This window comes from Nerophis lumbriciformis, linkage group LG19 (assembly GCF_033978685.3).
Source record: "Nerophis lumbriciformis linkage group LG19, RoL_Nlum_v2.1, whole genome shotgun sequence".
Classification (NCBI taxonomy): Eukaryota; Metazoa; Chordata; class Actinopteri; order Syngnathiformes; family Syngnathidae; genus Nerophis; species Nerophis lumbriciformis.
In genome coordinates, this window is record NC_084566.2 from 34,159,576 (window position 1) to 34,182,557 (window position 22,982).

At 39.6% G+C, this 22,982-nt stretch overlaps 1 protein-coding gene across 2 annotated transcripts in view; it reads right to left on the reverse strand.

The window, feature by feature from the left end:
• The window catches only part of LOC133618476 (collagen alpha-1(XI) chain-like), a 189,095-nt gene that overhangs the window by 140,835 nt on the left and 25,278 nt on the right, over window positions 1–22,982 (reverse strand). For both annotated transcript variants that reach the window (XM_061978862.1, XM_061978861.1), the window contains exons 3-4: window positions 18,272–18,485; window positions 6,894–7,056 (exon numbers count right to left, since the gene is read on the reverse strand). In XM_061978862.1, the coding sequence (XP_061834846.1) occupies window positions 6,894–7,056; window positions 18,272–18,485 (377 nt within the window). The remainder of the gene's footprint in view (window positions 1–6,893; window positions 7,057–18,271; window positions 18,486–22,982) is intronic.

A 22,982-nucleotide genomic window follows, 5' to 3' on the forward strand; every position in this document is an offset into this window, starting at 1 on the left:
TTGGCTTCAGAACCTTGTAAAAAAAATAAAATAAAGTTTCCTGAGGTGGGCCATTACACATTTTGAGTAGTTCAATGTGTGTATTATCAGATTTAGAGACAGGAATTTAGATTTATTTAACAAGAAAGATTTGGTGGAATGGTCTTCGTAGAGAAAATACGCACCTAAAAGTCTGACCGAAAACATATCGACCGAGTCCTAAATCAGCAAGCATCAAAGGATTGCTTTTTTAAAGCGTAACATTGAAAGAAAATGTTGAGTTATTATTGGGAGATGTGCATGTTATCTGTCTAACAGCTGTGGATTCTCGGGCACATGCTGATCATTATTCACTCAAACCCTTCCTCTGCTTCCAAGTGTCGACACCTGCTTCTGCCATCGCAACCACTTTACTTTACTTTTACTTTTCTCGTGTGCACAGAAAAACAGGAGGCAATGTGCAATCTATCGGCCTGTTGAGCGTAAACACATGTTGTTTCTTTCCAGCTGCTTACGATTTGACGTTTTTAAAAAGGTGTACTGATGGTACGATGACCACGTCCAAAAACAGCAGTCAGTCCCTAACGTAAAAAGTATATGGGTTGCAATTATGTGTACTCCATTTTGACCTTTATGAACATATACAGTAGGCCTACAATGAGTTAGAGGCTATTATAAGAAAAGCTATCAAATGTTTGCTGTTGTCTCATAAAATGTCAGAATAATTGTATCGAAGTTATCACAAAACTTTGTGTTTCAATGAGTTCCCGGCGAGCAGACAAAAGCCGTCTTTGATCCTACCAAGAAGAAGGCTTGTAAAACTCCACTGTGTAGGATGGGAAGCAACAGGAAGGTGTTCTGTTTCTTTGATGTATTGTAATCCACACAAATATTTTGTCTTGACCCGAGAACCACAAAGCGGAAAGGAAGCAGGGCCTGACTCTCCTCAAGGCGACCTTTTCTCTGAACTGTTTTACGACCTTTTTTTAACTGTTTTGTAATCAGAGGGGATGGCTGTTTACAACCCTCGTCCCTTTAGAAACAGCTGTTGCCATGTAATCAGGGGAAGTCCAAATAAAAGAGGAGGCGTACAATCTTTCGTCAGGAGCGCGGGACGACACTGTGCAAGGGTACAGTGTCTACGCGTTTCTCCTCATTGAGCCAAATTTAATTCTGTCTCTGTTTAATTCCTTGCTTCTTGTCTTGTTTAATACATGTCATCAGTGTTTGAACCTGACACAAAACAACAACACTCAGTTAAGAGTTGAATTTAGTTTAACGTAAAGGCTATTTATACTTTGTCTCAATTCACTAATTTCCGTGCATATTCTATACATTTTGAGCGTGCATTCACTAATTGAGACACAACTCTTGATTTTAGCTTAGCAGGAAGGATACAATTGTTTAATTTAGGCTAAGGGACTTCAGTTCATGTATCAAGAATGTCAACAGTAGAGTTTATCCCAGCATGACGGCTACAATACAGTTAAAAAGTACCAATGATTGTCACACACACACTAGGTGTGGCGAAATTATTCTCTGCATTTGACCCATCCCTTTGATCCACCCCGTGGGAGGTGAGGGGAGCAGTGAGCAGCAGCGGTGGCCGCGCTCGGGAATCATTTTGGTGATTTAACCCCCAATTCCAACCCTTGATGCTGAGTGCCAAGCAGGGAGGTAATGGGTCCCATTTTTATAGTCTTTGGTATGACTCGGCCGGGGTTTGAACTCACGACCCGCCGATCTCAGGGCGGACACTCTAACCAGTGAAGGCTAAAATAGTTATATTTTGCCAGTAGCGGCTACTGGTCTTTTTTTTTAGCTACCCTACCTATCAATATTTGCATTACAAAATATGGGAACTTTGTGGGAACTCTCAATTATTTTCTGTTACGCCCCCCTCAAGGAAGAAGAAACACACACTCTCCATTGGGACAATACATTGTAATTTGTCTATAAAATTGTTATAATTATATTTCATACAAAATCAAAATACTACATACACTTCATCATATAAAAAAAGCATGTTCCCCAAGGTCACACCGCGCCTTCCCAGTGGGGGGTCGCCCCACTATTTGAGAAGGAATGGCCTAGCATGAAGGATACAAGAGTAGAGTTTAGCTTAGCATCAAAGCATACATCCATCCATCCATCTTCTTAGCTTATCCGAAGCCCAGACTTCCCTCTTCCCAGCCACTTCGTCCAGCTCCTCCTGGGGGATCCCGAGGCGTTCCCAGACCAGCCGGGAACGCCTTCCCAACGTGTCCTGGGTCTTCCCCGTGTCCTCCTACCGGTCGAACGTGTCCGAAACACCTCCCTAGGGAAGCGTTCAGGTGGCATCCTGACCAGATGTTTTCTATATTGTCCAGGGGCAGCAGCCTAAGCACGGAAGCTCAGACTTCCTTCTCCCTAGCCACTTCGTCCAGCTCCACCCGGCTTCTCCCGAGGCGTTCCCAGGCCAGCCGGGAGACATAGTCTTCCCAACGTGTTCTGGGTCTTCCCCGTGGCCTCCTACCGGTCGGACGTGCCCGAAACACCTCCGTAGGGAGGCGTTCGGGTGGCATCCTGACCAGATGTTTTTCTATGTTTTTCCGGGGGGCTTTATGCCCCCTGGTAGGGTCTCCCAAGACAAACTGGTCCTAGGTGAGGGATCAGAGAAAGAGCAGCTCGAAGACCGTTTATGAAGAATAAAGATTAAGGACTTGGATTTCCCTCTGGAGCCAGGCCCGGAGGTGCGGCACAATGGCGAGCGCCTGGTGGCCGGGCCGGAAGAGGCAACGTGGGTCCCCCCTCCAATGGGCTCACCACCCATAGCAGGGGCCATAGAGGTCGGATGCAATGCGAGCTGGGCGGCAGCCGAAGGCAGGGCACTTGGCGGTCCGATCCTCGGCTACATAAGCTAGCATCGAAGCATCCATCCATCCATTTTCTACCGCTTGTCCCGTTCGGGGTGGCTAGGGGGTGCTGGAGCCTGTCTCAGCTGCATTCGGGCGGTAGGCGGGGTATACCCTGGACAAGTCGCCACCTCATCACAGATAGACAGACAACATTCAACTACTGCAACGCACTTTTTGTCGGGATCCCCCAGCAAGAACATCCAGAAGCTGCGATACATACAGAATAGTGCTGCTAGGATCCTGATGAGAGTGCGGAAATACGACCATATCACACCAACTCTCAAATCCCTTCACTGGCTTCCTGTTCCACTCAGGATTGAATTCAAAGTCTCCCTACTAACCCACCAGTGCCTCCATGGAGATGCCCCCCTCTACCTCAAAGAACTGCTCACCCCCAAATCCTCCACACGACACCTCCGCTCCGGACAGGCTAACCTCCTCCAAAAACAAAGCTACGCTCCCAGTCTGTGGAACGCTCTCCCTGACCACCTGAGGGCACCACAGACTGTGGATGCTTTTAAAAAAAGGCTTAAAAACCCTTCTTTTGAAAAAAAGCCTTTTTTTTAGATATATGCATACTAGTTTTAGCTATTTAGCTGTTCCATTTTTTATTTATTTTTTATATATTTTTATTTTTATTGTATTTATTTTTTAATACACTGTAGCACTTTGAGGTTGTTTACTCAATGTAAAGTGCTTTTTACAAATAAAATCTATTATTATTATTATTATTATTATTCACTCAGTGGCCTAGTGGGCCACTGAGATCGGTAGGTTGTGAGTTGAAACCCCGGCCAAGTCATACCAAAGACTATAAAAATGGGACCCATTACCTCCCTGCTTGGCACTCAGCATCAAGAGTTGGAATTGGGGGTTAAATCACCAAAAATGATTCCCGGGCGCGGCACCGCTGCTGCTCACTGCTCCCCTCACCTCCCAGGGGGTGAACAAGGGGATGGGTCAAATGCAGAGGACAAATTTCACCACACCTAGTGTGTGTGTGATTATCATTGGCACTTTAACTTTAACTTTAACTCACATTCACAAACTGGGGCCAATTTAGTGTTGCCAATCAACCTATCCCCAGGTGCAAGCAAAATCTGCTAAATAATTTGAAAGAAAAAAAAAATGTTTTGCCTCAACGAGGGGTTAAATCTGAAGGGTATATATGCAAACAAAAAGCCAAACATGTCTTTATATGGAGTGTTGAAACCAGATAACACTTGGATAAAAAGTGTTTGCTGCGCTATTCTCCCCCGAACTCATAATTACCTTAATTACAATCTCAGATGACTGCGGCTTTCACTCTGGCATTCTTTCCAAACTCCGTTTTTTATTGCCTCAGTTAACCATGCTATATTTCCTTATCCTGGCGCTACGTGTCAGCATGCAAGAGCTCGCCTTAAAAGAAGAAGAAGAAGATGACATCTGTGGAAAAAGTCAACTCTGACCTAAGAACTCACAGGCTGCTTCACTTTATCCCGCATTCATAATTCACACTTCAAAGCGTGTCTGTTGCGAGCGCTTCAACACATACAGTAGGTTCCACTCGCACAATTTATTAAGTCAGTGCCATTAAAGCATTTCCAGAGTTGTGTGTTTAAAATGCGTGCTAACAAAGTGAATATTGCTCTGGCCTATAAACGTCTCACTTTACAAGCGAACTCAAGACAAATTAAACAGCTGTAGGCGACTTTTTCAAACCCTTTTAAAAAACATGAATCATGTCAATTAAATGCTCGAAAACGTCATTTTAAGGATTCAAGGAATGCAAGCTACTTTAAAACAAAGAGTTTTTGCAACTTTTGTAACATTTTTCAAAGCAAAACATATAACAAGAACACCAGCTTTTGTTACCATTAGTAGTAGTGTTGTCAATCACAAGGCCCCCATCACATTATGTCACATATTGTGCGCACTGTAGCTGCTTGCATAATGTGTGACCCCTCCCTTTAGAAGCAGCCTCAGCATGTAACTAGGGAACTCCCAAACTGAATAAATAGAGGAACGCGTGGACTGTTCCTCAGAGCGTAGGGTTAGACTGTAACTGAGTGTGCAGCTCCATTCTTTCTCCTCATGAGCTAAATTGAACGCTGTCTCTGCCTGATTCCTTGCTACAATTAACCTAACATGCATATTTTTGGACAGTGGGGGGGAGCTGGTAGTTCCACGGGTAGAACATAAGTAACTCCAGCCAGAGTCGAACCTCGATCTCCTGACTGAGCGGCCTACATGATGACCACTACTCTAGGCCACAGAGATTAAGGCTAAAAAAAGTTCAGTTGTGTCTGATTTAGCCAAAATTGGGGTTAGCTTAGCAAAGTGGCACATAGCTGAACAAGAAGGCGGAGAAATGTTCATTTCAACTCAGTATAATTTCCAGTACATGCTGAATTTAGCTTGTCGGAAAGTTGAGCTTTTCATGAAAGCTAAAAACAGATTTGAATTCCACTCAGCATGAAAGCCGCAAGAGCTGAATTATCATAACATGGAGGCTATAGCTAACGAGTTGTATACTGGAAAAGATGGGGTTTAGTTTAGCATGCCAGGTAGCGTTGAGTTAAGCTAAACATTTTGTAAAGCATTAAGGCTTGAATAGTTCATTTTAGCAAAAAGACTGGGATTTCTGTGTTTACCTTGACATGGAGAATTGAAGCATTAAAGGGGAACATCGGGAAGTCACATCGGGAAGCAATCCGCCATTTTCTCACTTTCGTCGGTGTGTTGTCGGAGGGTGTAACAACACGAACAGGGACGAATTGAAGTTGCACCAGTGGCCCAAAGATGCGAAAGTGGCAAGAAATTGCACGTTTGTTCCGCATACTTTACCGACGAAAACTATGCTACGACAGAGATGGCAAGAATGTGTGGATATCCTGCGACACTCAAAGCAGATGCATTTCCAACGATAAAGTCAAAGAAATCTGCCGCCGGACCCCCATTGAATCTGCCGGAGTGTGTGAGCAATTCAGGGACAAAGGGCCTCGGTAGTACGGCAAGCAATGGCGGCAGTTTGTTCCCGCAGACGAGCGAGCTAAACCCCCTGGATGTCTTGGCTCACACCGTCCCTTATGCCACTGAAGATGATCAAGAGAAGAATATCGACCATAGCTTCCCTGGCCTGCTGACATCAACTCCAAAACTGGACAGATCAGCTTTCAGGAAAAGAGAGCGGATGAGGGTATGTCTACAGAATATATTAATTGATGAAAAATGTATTCATTACTCGCGGTTTTACGTAAATTATTATACATAAACTGTGTTTACCAATAATTTAGCTTAAAAACATTTATTTTTTTCAATCATTCGAGTCTAGTCTTGTGTAATGCAGTATTTTGTGTCTATTTAGGTATGGTTAACCTGAGTGCTGAAATCGTGGAAAAATATATGTTCTTAGCGCGCCTGAAATGGGCTGTCTGCACTCTCAAAGTGCATGTTGTTGCCAAATGTATTTCATATGCTGTAAAATTAGTTCATAATTGTTAGTAATTATCTTATCAGACAGTGTTAAGCCGCTGAAATCTGAGTCTGAATCCGAGCTAATGTCGCTATACCTTGCTGTTTGTTTGTATTGGCATCACTGTGTGACGTCACAGGAAAATGGACGGGTGTATATAACGATGGTTAAAATCAGGCACTTTGAAGCTTTTTTTTAGGGATATTGCGTGATGGGTAAAATTTTTAAAAAAATTCGAAAAATAAAATAAGCCACTGGGAACTGATTTTTAATGGTTTTAACCCTTCTGAAATTGTGATAATGTTCCCCTTTAAGTTTAACTCAGCATAAATATAGGTAGTGCTAAGATTAGCTTAGCTTTCGAGCAGAATGGAAGAAACGTGCATATTCCTCCAAAGTACATACAAAAAGACAAAATAATAGTGTGGGCCAATACTGTCTTGCCCGACCAACTTTACAACATTATCAATCTTGTCCGGTGACAATTTAAGTAGCTCCCGAACGTTCCAGAGCAGGAAAAAGCAGCCAGACGCAGGAAGGAAGCAACAATCTCGTCATACCTCAAAGACTTGGTCATCCAAGATTCTGGTGCCGAAGACGGCGATGCCCTCTGTGTTGATGGCGGCCTGCTGGCCTCGGCCCAACGGCTTGGTGACCTTCCTCTTGCAGTCCACGATCATGGTGACGCTCTTCTTCTCCACGCTGATAGCAACACGATGCCACCTGACCGACACACCAACGACATTGATGTAGACAGTTTAGTGTTGTCCTGATACCAATATTTTGGTACCAAAATTATTTCGCTACTTTTCTAAATAAAGGGGACCACAAAAAATTGCATTATTGGGTTTATTTTAAAGGGGAACATTATCACCAGACCTATGTAAGCGTCAATGTATACCTTGATGTTGCAGAAAAAAGACCATATATTTTTTTAACCGATTTCCGAACTCTAAATGGGTGAATTTTGGCGAATTAAACGCCTTTCTATTATTCGCTCTCGGAGCGATAACGTCACGTTGTGACGTCACATCGGGAAGCAATCCGCCATTTTCTCAAACGCATTACAAACACCGAGTCAAATCAGCTCTGTTATTTTCCGTTTTTTTGACTTTTTTCCGTACCTTGGAGACATCATGCCTCGTCGGTGTGTTGTCGGAGGGTGTAACAACACGAACAGGGACGGATTCAAGTTGCACCAGTGGCCCAAAGATGCGAAAGTGGCAAGAAATTGGACGTTTGTTCCGCACACTTTACCGACGAAAGCTATGCTACGACAGAGATGGCAAGAATGTGTGGATATCCTGCGACACTCAAAGCAGATGCATTTCCAACGAAAAAGTAAAAGAAATCTGCCGCCAGACCCCCATTGAATCTGCCGGAGTGTGTGAGCAATTCAGGGACAAAGGACCTTGGTAGCACGGCAAGCAATGGCGGCAGTTTGTTCCCGCAGACGAGCGAGCTAAACCCCCTATCGACCCTAGCTTCCCTGGCCTGCTGACATCAACTCCAAAACTGGACAGATCAGCTTTCAGGAAAAGAGCGCGGATGAGGGTATGTCTACAGAATATATTTATTGATGAAAACTGGGCTGTCTGCACTCTCAAAGTGCATGTTGTTGCCAAATGTATTTCATATGCTGTAAACCTAGTTCATAGTTGTTAGTTTCCTTTAATGCCAAACAAACACATACCAATCGTTGGTTAGAAGGCGATTGCCGAATTCGTCCTCACTTTCTCCCGTGTCGCTGGCTGTCGTGTCGTTTTCGTCGGTTTCGCTTGCATACGGTTCAAACCGATATGGCTCAATAGCTTCAGTTTCTTCTTCAATTTCGTTTTCGCTACCTGCCTTCACACTACAACCATCCGTTTCAATACATGCGTAATCTGTTGAATCGCTTAAGCCGCTGAAATCCGAGTCTGAATCCGAGCTAATGTCGCTATAGCTTGCTGTTCTTTCCGCCATGTTTGTTTGTGTTGGCTTCACTATGTGACGTCACAGGAAAATGGACGGGTGTATATAACGATGGTTAAAATCAGGCACTTTGAAGCTTTTTTTAGGGATATTGCGTGATGGGTAACATTTTGAAAAAAACTTCGAAAAATATAATAAGCCACTGGGAACTGATTTTTAATGGTTTTAACAATTCTGAAATTGTGATAATGTTCCCTATAGGGTACATTAAACATATGTTTCTTATTGCAAGTTTGTCCTTAAATAAAATAGTGAACATACAAGACAACTTGTCTTTTAGTAGTAAGTAAACAAACAAAGGCTCCTAATTTAGTCTGCTGACATATGCAGTAACATATTGTGTCATTTCCCATTCTATTATTTTGTCAAAATTATTAAGGACAAGTGGTAGAAATTATATCATTAATCCTACTTGTTCATTTACTGTTAATATCTGCTTACTTTCTCTTTTAACATGTTCTATCTACACTTCTGTTAAAATGTAATAATCACTTATTTTTCTGTTGTTTGATACTTTACATTAGCTTTGGATGATATCACAAATTTGGGCATCAATCCGATACCAAGTAGTTACAGGATCATACATTGGTCATATTCAAAGTCCTCATGTGTCCAGTTCCAAAAATATGCATTTTCTACCATTTTCGGGTTTAATCGGGACACCTGATGACGTTTCGAGACATCTCCTACAACTACAGGACCGGTATTGTGCTGTTGAAGCAAGTCCGTTTTTTGGAATTTTTGTGTAAGGGTCGGGGTCTTATTTTAGCGGATTTTTTTTTCCAAAAATATGCATTTTCTGGTTTTATCGGGACTCCTGATGACGTTTCGAGACATCTCCTACTACTACAGGACCAGTATTGTGCTGTTGAAGCAAGTCCGTTTTTTGGAATTTTTGTGTAAGGGTCGGGGTCTTATTTCAGCGGAAAACACTTTTCCAAAAATATGCATTTTCTGCCATTTTCGGGTTTTATCGGGACTCCTGATGACGTTTCGAGACATCTCCTACAACTACAGGACCAGTATTGTGCTGTTGAAGCAAGTCCGATTTTTGGAATTTTTGTGTAAGGTTCGGTGGTCTTATTTTAGTGGAATTTTTTTCCCCAAAAATATGCATTTCCTGCCATTTTTGGGTTTTATCGGGACTCCTGATGACGTTTCGAGACATCTCCTACAACTACAAGACCAGTATTGTGCTGCTGAAGCAAGTCCGTTTTTTGGAATTTTTGTGTAAGGGTCGGTCTTATTTTAGTGAAAAAGTTTTCAAAAAATATGCGTTTTCTACCATTTTCTGGTTTTATCGGGACTCCTGATGACGTTTCGAGACATCTCCTACAACTACAGGACCAGTATTGTGCTGTTGAAGCAAGTCCATTTTTTGGATTTTTTGTGTAAGGTTCGGGGTCTTATTTTAGCGGAATTTTTTTTCAAAAAATATGCATTTTCTGCCATTTTCGGGTTTTATCGGGACTCCTGATGACGTTTCCAGACATGTCCTACAACTACAGGACCAGTATTGGGCTGTTGAAGCAAGTCTGTTTTTTTGAATTTTTGTGTAAGGGTCGAGGTCTTATTTTAGCGGAGTTTTTTTTTTTTTTTTAATGCATTTTCTGCCATTTTCTGGTTTTATCGGGACTCCTGATTATGTTTCGAGACATCTCCTACAACAACAGGACCGGTATTGTGCTGTTGAAGCAAGTCCGTTTTTTGGAATTTTTGTGTAAGGGTCGGGGTCTTTTTTTAGCGGGAAAAAGTTTTCAAAAAATATACATTTTCTGCCATTTTCTGGTTTTATCGGGACTCCTGATGATGTTTCGAGACATCTCCTACAACTACAGGACCAGTATTGTGCTGTTGAAGCAAGTCCGTTTTTTGGATTTTTTGTGTAAGGGTCGGGGTCTTTTTTTAGTGAGAAAAGGTTTTCAAAAAATATGCATTTTCTGCCTTTTTCGGGTTTTATCGGGACACCTGATGACGTTTCGAGACATCTCCTACAACTACAGGACCAGTATTGTGCTGTTGAAGAAAATCCATTTTTTGGATTTTTTGTGTAAGGTTCGGGGTCTTATTTTAGCGGTAATTTTTTTCCAAAAAATATGCATTTTCTGCCATTTTCGGGTTTTATCGGGACTCCTGATGACGTTTCGAGACATATCCTACAACTACAGGACCAGTATTGTGCTGTTGAAGCAAGTCCATTTTTGGGATTTTTTTGTGTAAGGTTCGGGGTCTTATTTTAGCGGAATTTTTTTTCCAAAAAATATGCATTTTCTGCCATTTTCGGGTTTTATCGGGACTCCTGATGACGTTTCAAGACATCTCCTACAACTACAGGACCAGTATTGTGCTGTTGAAACAAGTCCGTTTTTTGGAATTTTTGTGTAAGGGTCAGGGTCTTTTTTTTAGCGGGAAAAGTTTTCAAAAAATATGCATTTTCTGCCATTTTCTGGTTTTATCGGGACTCCTGATGACGTTTTGAGACATCTCCTACAACTACAGGACCAGTATTGTGCTGTTGAAGCAAGTCCGTTTTTTGGAATTTTTATGTAATTTTAGCGGGAAAAAGTTTTTAAAAAATATGCATTTTCTGCCATTTCCGGGTTTAATCGGGACACCTGATGACGTTTCGAGACATCTACTACAACTACAGGACCGGTATTGTGCTGTTGAAGCAAGTCCGTTTTTTGGAATTTTTGTGTAAGGGTCGGGGTCTTTTTTTAGCGGTAAAAAGTTTTAAAAAAATATGCATTTTCTGTCATTTTCTGGTTTTATCGGGACTCCTGATGACGTTTCGAGACATCTCCTACAACTACAGGACCAGTATTGTGCTGTTGAAGCAAGTCCATTTTTTGGAATTTTTGTGTAAGGATCGGGGTCTTATTTTAGCGGAAAAAGTTTTTAAAAAATATGCATTTTCTGCCATTTTCGGGTTTTATCGGGACTCCTGATGACGTTTCAAGACATCTCCTACAACTACAGGACCATTATTGTGCTGTTGAAGCAAGTCCGTTTTTTGGAATTTTTGTGTAAGGGTCGGGGTCTTATTTTAGCGGAAAAAAGTTTTCAAAAAATATGCATTTTCTGCCATTTTCGGGTTTTATCAGGACTCCTGGTGACGTTTCGAGACATCTCCTACAACTACAGGACCAGTATTGTGCTGTTGAAGCAAGTCCGTTTTTTGGAATTTTTGTGTAAGGTTCGGGGTCTTATTTTAGCGGAAAAAAGTTTTCAAAAAATATGCATTTTCTACCATTTTCTGGTTTTATCGGGACTCCTGATGACGTTTCGAGACATCTCCTACAACTACAGGACCAGTATTGTGCTGTTGAAGCAAGTCCATTTTTTGGATTTTTTGTGTAAGGTTCGGGGTCTTATTTTAGCGGAATTTTTTTCCCCAAAAATATGCATTTTCTGCCATTTTCTGGTTTTATCGGGACACCTGATGACGTTTCGAGACATCTCCTACAACTACAGGACCAGTATTGTGCTGTTGAAGCAAGTCCGTTTTTTGGAATTTTTGTGTAAGGGTCGGGGTCTTATTTTAGCGGAAAAAAGTTTTCAAAAAATATGCATTTTCTGCCATTTTCGGGTTTTATCGGGACACCTGATGACGTTTCGAGACATCTCCTACAACTACAGGACCAGTATTGTGCTGTTGAAGCAAGTCCGTTTTTTGGATTTTTTGTGTAAGGTTCGGGGTCTTATTTTAGCGGAATTTTTTTTTCCAAAAATATGCATTTTCTGCCATTTTCTGGTTTTATCGGGACTCCTGATGACGTTTCGAGACATCTCCTACAACTACAGGACCGGTATTGTGCTGTTGAAGCAAGTCCGTTTTTTGGAATTTTTGTGTAAGGGTCGGGGTCTTTTTTTAGCGGTAAAAAGTTTTAAAAAAATATGCATTTTCTGTCATTTTCTGGTTTTATCGGGACTCCTGATGACGTTTCGAGACATCTCCTACAACTACAGGACCAGTATTGTGCTGTTGAAGCAAGTCCATTTTTTGGAATTTTTGTGTAAGGATCGGGGTCTTATTTTAGCGGAAAAAGTTTTTAAAAAATATGCATTTTCTGCCATTTTCGGGTTTTATCGGGACTCCTGATGACGTTTCAAGACATCTCCTACAACTACAGGACCATTATTGTGCTGTTGAAGCAAGTCCGTTTTTTGGAATTTTTGTGTAAGGGTCGGGGTCTTATTTTAGCGGAAAAAAGTTTTCAAAAAATATGCATTTTCTGCCATTTTCGGGTTTTATCAGGACTCCTGGTGACGTTTCGAGACATCTCCTACAACTACAGGACCAGTATTGTGCTGTTGAAGCAAGTCCGTTTTTTGGAATTTTTGTGTAAGGTTCGGGGTCTTATTTTAGCGGAAAAAAGTTTTCAAAAAATATGCATTTTCTACCATTTTCTGGTTTTATCGGGACTCCTGATGACGTTTCGAGACATCTCCTACAACTACAGGACCAGTATTGTGCTGTTGAAGCAAGTCCATTTTTTGGATTTTTTGTGTAAGGTTCGGGGTCTTATTTTAGCGGAATTTTTTTCCCCAAAAATATGCATTTTCTGCCATTTTCTGGTTTTATCGGGACACCTGATGACGTTTCGAGACATCTCCTACAACTACAGGACCAGTATTGTGCTGTTGAAGCAAGTCCGTTTTTTGGAATTTTTGTGTAAGGGTCGGGGTCTTATTTTAGCGGAAAAAAGTTTTCAAAAAATATGCATTTTCTGCCATTTTCGGGTTTTATCGGGACACCTGATGACGTTTCGAGACATCTCCTACAACTACAGGACCAGTATTGTGCTGTTGAAGCAAGTCCGTTTTTTGGATTTTTTGTGTAAGGTTCGGGGTCTTATTTTAGCGGAATTTTTTTTTCCAAAAATATGCATTTTCTGCCATTTTCTGGTTTTATCGGGACTCCTGATGACGTTTCGAGACATCTCCTACAACTACAGGACCAGTTTTGTGCTGTTGAAGCAAGTCCGTTTTTTGGAATTTTTGTGTAAGGGTCGGGGTCTTATTTTAGCGGGAAAAAGTTTTCAAAAAATATGCATTTTCTGCCATTTTCGGGTTTTATCGGGACTCCTGATGACGTTTCGAGACATCTCCTACAACTACAGGACCAGTATTGTGCTGTTGAAGCAAGTCCGTTTTTAGGAATTTTTGTGTAAGGGTCGGGGTCTTATTTTAGCGGAAAAAAGTTTTCAAAAAATATGCATTTTCTGCCATTTTCGGGTTTTATCGGGACACCTGATGACGTTTCGAGACATCTCCTACAACTACAGGACCAGTATTTTGCTGTTGAAGAAAGTCAATTTTTTGGATTTTTTGTGTAAGGGTCGGGGTCTTATTTTAGCGGAAAAAAGTTTTCAAAAAATATGCATTTTCTGCCATTTTCGGGTTTTATCAGGACTCCTGGTGACGTTTCGAGACATCTCCTACAACTACAGGACCAGTATTGTGCTGTTGAAGCAAGTCCGTTTTTTGGAATTTTTGTGTAAGGTTCGGGGTCTTATTTTAGCGGAAAAAAGTTTTCAAAAAATATGCATTTTCTACCATTTTCTGGTTTTATCGGGACTCCTGATGACGTTTCGAGACATCTCCTACAACTACAGGACCAGTATTGTGCTGTTGAAGCAAGTCCATTTTTTGGATTTTTTGTGTAAGGTTCGGGGTCTTATTTTAGCGGAATTTTTTTTTCAAAAATAGCCATTTTCTGCCATTTTCTGGTTTTATCGGGACACCTGATGACGTTTCGAGACATCTCCTACAACTACAGGACCAGTATTGTGCTGTTGAAGCAAGTCCGTTTTTTGGAATTTTTGTGTAAGGGTCGGGGTCTTATTTTAGCGGAAAAAAGTTTTCAAAAAATATGCATTTTCTGCCATTTTCGGGTTTTATCGGGACTCCTGATGACGTTTCGAGACATCTCCTACAACAATTTATAAACATAATATAAAATAATAATAAAAAAAGAAAGATGTTGTGATGCCAAAAAATATCAACATAATCATGGTAGTATCGATTAGATACGCTACTGTACTTGGTATCATTACAGTGGATGTTAGGCGTAGATCCACCCATACTTTTCAGAAGCGGTATATAGTACCGAATATGATTCATTAGTATTGCGGTACTATACTAATACCGGTATACCGTACAACCCTGTTACATTTTTGCAATACAAGGCAGTGGGAACTTTACAAACCAAAATCTCAGAGGTTGATGTCAGAATAATTGTATCTAAGTTATCACAAAAGTTTGTGTTTCAATGAGTTCCCGGCGAGCAGACAAAAGCCGTCTTTGATCTTACCAATCAAAAGGCTTGTAAAACTCCACCGTGTAGGATGGGAAGCGACACGAAGGTGTCAGTTTCTTTGATCTATTGTAATCCACAGGAAGATTTTGTCTTGACCCGAGATCTACAAAGCCGAGAGGAAGCAGGACCTGACCCCCCTCCAGGAACCTTTTTTTAAAAAACTGTTTTGTGACCAAAGGCAGCGGCTTTTTACGACCCCTGTCCCTTTAGAAACAGCTGTTGCCATGTAATCAGGGAAAGTCCAAATAAAAGAAAAGTACAATCTTTCGTCAGAGTATGTCTCTACTTGTAATCGCAGATATATGACAGACATTTTTTTACATTCTTTTTCTTTTTCTAGTGACTGACTTATTTTACAAACGGTAAAAGAAAATGCTGGATGCATTTGTGACGGCAGTCTCCTTTGCAAAGACTTGATTAAGGTAAGGGCAGGGTTTCGTTGGTAAGTCGGTAAGTTTATTTTCACACTTGCAAGGCAGTTAAAAATGGTGAGAAAATGTCATGCATCGCTAACAAAATTCACCTTTCCCTTACGTTGTTAAAGCGAGACTCAAATGTGTCGTAAAGTAACAAGCGAGTGTACACGTGTAACACACCCAGCAGGCACAAGACATTGATAAAACCTTGATTATAAATACATGTCCTTTAAAACTGACTTTGAAACAACGTTGCAAAAATAGTTGTAGTTGTAAATTGTCACAACCTGACATTGAATAAATGTTGTCAAAAAGCGTGTTGTTTCAACATTCTATTTGTGTTGTAAAATATTGGTTGGAAAATGACCGAAATTCAATGGTCAAATCAACGTCAGAACCCGACGTTGATTAAATGTTGTCAAAAAGCATGTTGTTTCAAAGCATGATGAAAACATGTTTTATATTTCTAGTTTCTTCAAAATAGCCACCCTTTGCTCTGATTACTGCTTTGCACACTCTTGGCATTCTCTCGATGAGCTTCAAGAGGTAGTCACCTAAAATGGTTCTCACTTCACAGGTGTGCTTGAAGCTCATCGAGAGAATGCAGAGAGTGTGCAAAGCAGTAATCAGAGCAAAGGGTGGCTAATTTGAAGAAACTAGAATATAAAACATGTTTTCAGTTATTTCACACATAACTTCACATGTGTTCATTCATAGCTTTGATGCCTTCAGTGACAATCTACAATGTAAATAGTCATGGAAATAAAGAATTGAATGAGGAGAAGGTGTGTCCAAACTTTTGGCCTGTACTGTATATGGTATGCTTTCAAATGCATCACGATCTCTCTCGGCCCGTCTGTCAATTTTCAAAAGCCAATGTGGCCCCTGAGCCAAAACGTTTGCCCACCCGTGGTCTGGATTCAGGTCATTTTTAATAGTAGGACATTGGGCCTGGTGCAGAGTGCTTCTTCGGTTCTGTTTTGTGTTAAAAAAGAAGATGTAAAAATAAGTGTTGCGAGCCTCCGCCTTACATCTTGGTGACATTATGAAAGACGTGTCATCAAGTTAAAATCACCTTCTTTTTACACTTATAAGGTGGTCAAGAATGTGATATGGTGACTTTAAAGCAGGGGTGTCAAACGTACAGCCCGCGGGCCGGTTCAGGTCCGTAAACAGGTTTTATCCGGCCCCCGAGATGATTTTGCCAAGTATAAAAATTAGCTGAAATTTTTGAACGAGAGAAACCGCTCTTCTAAATGTGTCCACTGGATGTCGCAATAGCAATTATTTGTATTCCCTGCCGCAGGAGTGCGCATGACTTCAGAGGGGGCGGAGCTATGTGCCCGGTTAAGATAGAGGACTGGGGACCATACTTGCCAACCCCCCCGATCTTCCCGGGAGACTCCCGAATTTCAGTGCCTCTCCCGAAAATCTCCCAGGGCAACCATTCTCCCGAATTTCTCCCGATTTCCGATTTCCACCCGGACAACAATATTGCTAAACCATCCTTCACTGGGCGCCGTTTCCGGCCGGACAATAATAACGGTTACACATTGAAGTCAAGCGTGGCAATCAGAACAGAAGACGAAGCAAAAGAAGAGACATGGCGACGACGAGTAAGAAGAACTTCTTCTTACTCGTCAAGTATTTCTTATATATATGTACATACATATATATATATATATATATATATATATATATATATATATATATATATATATATATATATATATATATATATATATATACAATAAATACTTGAATTTCAGTGAATTACAACTATATATATATATATAGCTGTAATTCACTGAAATTAAATTATATCTTTTATATATATATATATATATATATATATATAATTATATATATATATATATATATATAGCTGTAATTCACTGAAATTAAAGTATTTGTTTTATATATATATATATATATATATATATATAGTTGTAATTCCCTGAAATTAAAGTATTTGTTTTATATATATATATATATATATATATATATATATATATATATATATATATATATATATATACCTGTATATATATATATACATACCTGTATATATATATATATATATATATATATATATAAAATAAATACTTGAATTTCAGTGAATTACAACTATATATATATATATAGCTGTAATTCACTGAAATTAAATTATATATTTTATATATATATATATATATATATACATATATATATATATATATATATATATATATATAATTATATATATATATATATATATATATATATATATATATATATATATATATATATATATATATAGCTGTAATTCACTGAAATTAAAGTATTTCTTTTATTTATATTTTTATATATACATATATATATATATATATATATATATATATATATATATATATATATAGCTGTAATTCACTGAAATTTAAGTATTTGTTTTATATATATATATATATATATATATATATATATATATATATATATATATATATATATATATATATAGCTGTAATTCACTGAAATTAAAGTATTTGTTTTATTTATATATATATATTATATATATATACAGTATATATATATATATATACATATATATATATATATATATATATATATAAAAATAAGAAATACTTGAATTTCAGTGAATTACAGCTATACATATATATATATATATATATATATATATATATATATATATATATATATATATATATATATATATATATATATGGATCATGACAGGTAGCAGGTTATAGTTTGCTTTGTGTATCATTTTAGCTGTTTGCAAATTCACTATGTCGTGGAATTTCAGTATTTTTGATTCAATAAATAAAGGGTTTGTATGTTCTCTATATCCAACATTATGTATTATTCTAACTGATCCTTTTTGTAACACCGTTACAACAAAAAAAAGAGTATCTTCCTGAATTGCTCTGTGAAAATGGGATGTTGACCAGATTGTATGCAATGTTTATGTAGCTTGTCAGCAGCCATAACAGCATAATTGGCAACGCTTCCCAATGATTTCTGGGGTTATTTTCCACCAGCGTGTGACTCAATCGAATTTACTTCCAATGGCTGTACAAACATATGCTGATTGTAAATTCTCAGCCTTGCGCTGCCAGTTCACTTGACAGCATCAGACTTGACACGTTTGAAAAGAAGTTTGTGCAAGTGACGGAGATGAGTGACCGGCCAGGACCACCCACAGCCAGCAAGGGGGGCGGTGACTTACTTGCCGTCGGCCAGGTTGATGGAGCGGAACAAGGGGTACTCCTCGGGGGCCGGCTTGCCATGCTGGTCCTCGTACAGGAAGATGGGGGCACGGCCCACCTCCACGCCCAGCTGCTGGACGCCTTGCTTGTTGTAGAGGGACAGCAGGAAAGACTGGAGGCCGGCTTTGGGCTTGATGGTGAACAGGATGGAGAAGTCCTCTGGAAAAACTCCCCCTGGAGGTGGTGAAAACCACAGTGCATGAGAGTCAATGACATTGAAATCCTGGGGAAAAAATGCCATTTAAGTCATCCATCCATCCATTTTCTACCGCGGAGTGGTGCTGGAGCCTATCTCAGCTGCATTTGGGCGGAAGGCGGGGTACACCCTGGACAAGTCGCCACCTCATCGCAGCCTTTTAAGTCATGCGGGACTTAAGTAAGTCTCGCAAGACTTCAGTTCAGCGAGCATCAAAGCAAATGTTTACATTTATTTATTTTTTCGTCTTTTTTTTAACAAGAATTATCACCTCTTATCAAAGATAAGCCACTGTTTTGTTGGATTTTAAAGTGGTTAACTTCTTTTTACACTTACTTGCGCAGGTTAGAGTGTCGGTAGGTTGTGAGTTCAAACCCCGGCCGGGTCATACCAAAGTCTATGAAAATGGGAGCCATTACCTCCCTGCTTGGCACTCAGCATCAAGGGTTGGAATTGGGGGTTAAATCACCAAAAAATTATTCCCGGGCGCGGCCACCGCTGCTGCTCACTGCTCCCCTCACCTCCCAGGAGGTGAACAAAGGTTAATGGGTCAAATGCACACTTTAATTTTTTAACTTTTATCTAAATCATCATCATCAAGTACCAATGATTGTCACACACACACTAGGTGTGGCAAAATTATTCTCTGCATTTGACCCATCACCCTTGATCACCCCCTGGGAGGTGAGGGGAGCAGTGGGCAGCAGCGGTGGCCGCGCCCGGGAATCATTTTTGGTGATTTAACCCCCAATTCCAACCCTTGATGCTGAGTGCCAAGCAGGGAGGTAATGGGTCCCATTTTTTGTAGTCTTTGGTATGACTTGGCCGGGGATTGAACTCACATACCGTATTTTGCGGAGTATAAGTCGCACCGGAGTATAAGTTGCACTTGCCGATAATGTATAATAATAATAATTAAAAAAAAAACATATATAAGTCGCACTGAAGCCAAGCCAAACTATGAAAAAAACTGCGACTTATAGTCCGAAAAATACGGTAGTTAATTGTCAGAATAATTGTATCTAAGTTATCACAAAACGTTGTGTTACATTGAGTTCAGCTCGCCCTGCGAGAGGACAAAAGCTGTCTTTGATCTTACCAAACAAGCTTTGATGTATTGTAACCCACAGAAAGATTTTGTCTTGACCCGAGATCTACAAAGCGGAGAGAAAGCAGGACCTGCCCAAGCTCCAGGCACCTTTTCTTTGAACTGTTTTTACGACCTTTTCTTTGAACTGTCTTGTAACTAAAGGCGATGGCTGTTTATGACCCCCCTCCCTTAGAAACGGCTGTTGCCATGTAATCAGGGAAAGTCCAAATAAAAGAGGAGGTGTACAATCTTTCGTCAGAGCGTGGTGGAGACTGTGACTCTGTTTAATTCCTTGCTTCTTGTCTTGTTTAATAGATAGATAACCTGACATTAATGTAAACTATAAAAACGAGACCCAGTACCTCCCTGTTTGGCACTCAGCATCAAGGGTTGGAATTGATGATTAATTAGTTGATTAATTCATAAAATCACCAAAAAAGAGAGTAATTTCACCACACCTAGTGTGTGTGTGACTATCAGTGCTACTTTAACTTTAACTTTAACTTCTTTTTACACGACAGTTAATAACGTTAAAATGATACCTTGAACACATTGCCTGTGCAATTAGGGTTACATGATGGCTTCAAGTTTGACCTTGGAACAGATCATTCCCACTCTCTCTAATTGAGAAAAAACTATCTTATTAGCTCTGGCTAATTCGGAAATTTTTCCAAAATACTTCTACATGTTTTTTTTTTTTTTTAACAAGCGCAGAAAGTTTCGTTTCGGACGTACTAAACTAACGGCTAACTCATCTAATGTACAAAAACTTCACAGTCATACATAACTATATATATATATATATATATATATATATATATATATATATATATATATATATATATATATATATATATATATATATATCTTTTTTCCTTTTTTTTTAAGGTCTTTTTAGGTTTTTTTACACTTGCATGATAGTCCATCATGTTATAGTCTGACATAGAAGATGTTGATGATGGCCACAGTTAAACCCTGAAGAGACTATAATTTATATTGTTTGACAAATTAGAAAAATATATTTTAAATTCAAGCAATTCATAATTTTTTCCACTTCCCGAAATATCACCACATGTTATCTTAATAAAAAAAGTGGTGGAAGGTGGATTACTTTTTTGAAGGCGAGGCGAGCGGTTTTCAGTCTTTGTGGTAAGGCACTGGCTAAATATTCTAATGTCAGGACAATTTCGAGTCAGAATGTTCCAGTAGGAGCTGTCGTCAAGCAGCAAATCTCTTCTGACCTCAGTTCAGCGAGCATCCAAGGATTAAATCTGCAGGTTTTTGATTTTTCTTTGGCTTTTTGTGTGTGCATCAAATAAGCATACTCAACTTTGTTGTTTTTACGTTTCCCAGCCGTTAACTTTTTTTAAAAACTTGATGGCCTTTCGCACATCAAATCACCTATCCATCATTATGTTTACGGTAGTTTTCTTCCTTTTCCACTTATTTAATAGTTAATAATACTAAATTTGTACTTAAAAAATTGTACATTTAAGAAACATTTTATGATGGGAAAGTTTGTACCTGGAACAGAATATTTATGTTAAGATAGGGGCAACACTTCCATGTTTGGACCCTATGTACTTACATTGCTTATTAGTAGAGATGTCCGATAATGGCTTTTTTGCCGATATCCGATATTCCGATATTGTCCAACTCCTAATTACAGATTCCGATATCAACCGATACCGAAACATAGTCGTGGAATTAACACATTATTATGCCTAATTTTGTTGTGATGCCCAGGCTTTTTACACACACAAGTGAATGCATCCATACTTGGTCAATAGCCATACAGGTCACACTGAGGGCGGCCGTATAAACAACTTTAACACTGTTACAAATATGCACCACACTGTGAACCCACACCAAACAAGAATGACAAACACATTTCGGGAGAACATCCACACCGTAACACAACATAAACACAAGAGAACAAATACCCAGAAGCCCTTGCAGCACTAACTCTTCCGGGACACTACACTACCCCCCGCTACCCCCTCCCCCTCAACCCCGCCCACCTCAACCTCCTCATGCTCTCTCAGGGAGAGCATGTCCCAAATTCCAAGCTGCTGTTTTGAGGCATGTTAAAAAAAATAATGCACTTTGTGACTTCAATAATGTTGGCATTTTTTTCCATAACTTGAGTTGATTTATTTTGGAAAACCTTGTTACATTGTTTAATGCATCCAGCGGGGCATCACAACAAATTTAGGCATAATAATGTGTTAATTCCACGACTGTATATATCGGTATCGGTTGATATCGGAATCGGTAATTAAGAGTTGGACAATATCGGAATATCGGATATCGGCAAAAAAGCCATTTTTTGTTCAATCCCAGAAAGACTGTGGCTTAAAGTTTAATCCTGGCTTTGTAGATACTGAGACAAAGTAAGCTCATCGTGCTTTTGAAGCTGCACCAAATAACTCGGAATTGTCAACAAACAAAGTGTTTTGTCCAGAGGATTATTTGTGATTTGTACGTTTTCAGGATGCGCTTGTTCTATTTTTGGCCAAAGTAAAACAAAGAAAACAACCTGGAGTTGTCTTTATTTTTAAGTTATCATGCCATTATTTTTACCATCCCGGCCCACTTGGGAGTAGATTTTCCTCCGTGCGGCCCCTGAGCTAAAATTACTTTGACCCCCCTGTGCTAAACCTCTAAAAGCTTAGTGGCCACATGCGTGGACAGCACCTTTTAAGTCTTATTTCCAAAATTGTGTACACTACTGAATTGGGGTCGTATGGCCACTTATGTGGACACTTATACTGCCATCTGGTGGTGTCAGAAGAGTATAACATACAATGGAATTTGGAAAGAAAAGTGTAAAAATAAGAATTAGCATGTCACTAAACATGAAGTACACGTTTGTGTACTTATGGACTAAGTACATCATATCAAAAGATGATTTTTAATTTTTATTCTAATTAGGGTCCAATAAGCCCAAATAGCAAAGATAAATAAAAAAAACATTTAAACAAACAGCTTGGGCCTTAAGAGGTTAAAGTTTAATCCTGGCTTTGCAGCTCATGGTGTTTTTGAAGCTGCACCAATTAACTCGTAATTTTCAGGGACGGCGTGGCGCAGTGGGAGAGTGGCCGTGCGCAACCCGAGGGTCCCTGGTTCAATCCCCACCTAGTACCAACCTCGTCATGTCCGTTGTGTCCTGAGCAAGACACTTCACCCTTGCTCCTGATGGGTGCTGGTTAGCGCCTTGCATGGCAGCTCCCTCCATCAGTGTGTGAATGTGTGTGTGAATGGGTAAATGTGGAAGTAGTGTCAAAGCGCTTTGAGTACCTTGAAGGTAGAAAAGCGCTATACAAGTACAACCCATTTATCATTATTTATAACGAACTTGGAATTGTTTTCTCCAGAGGATTAT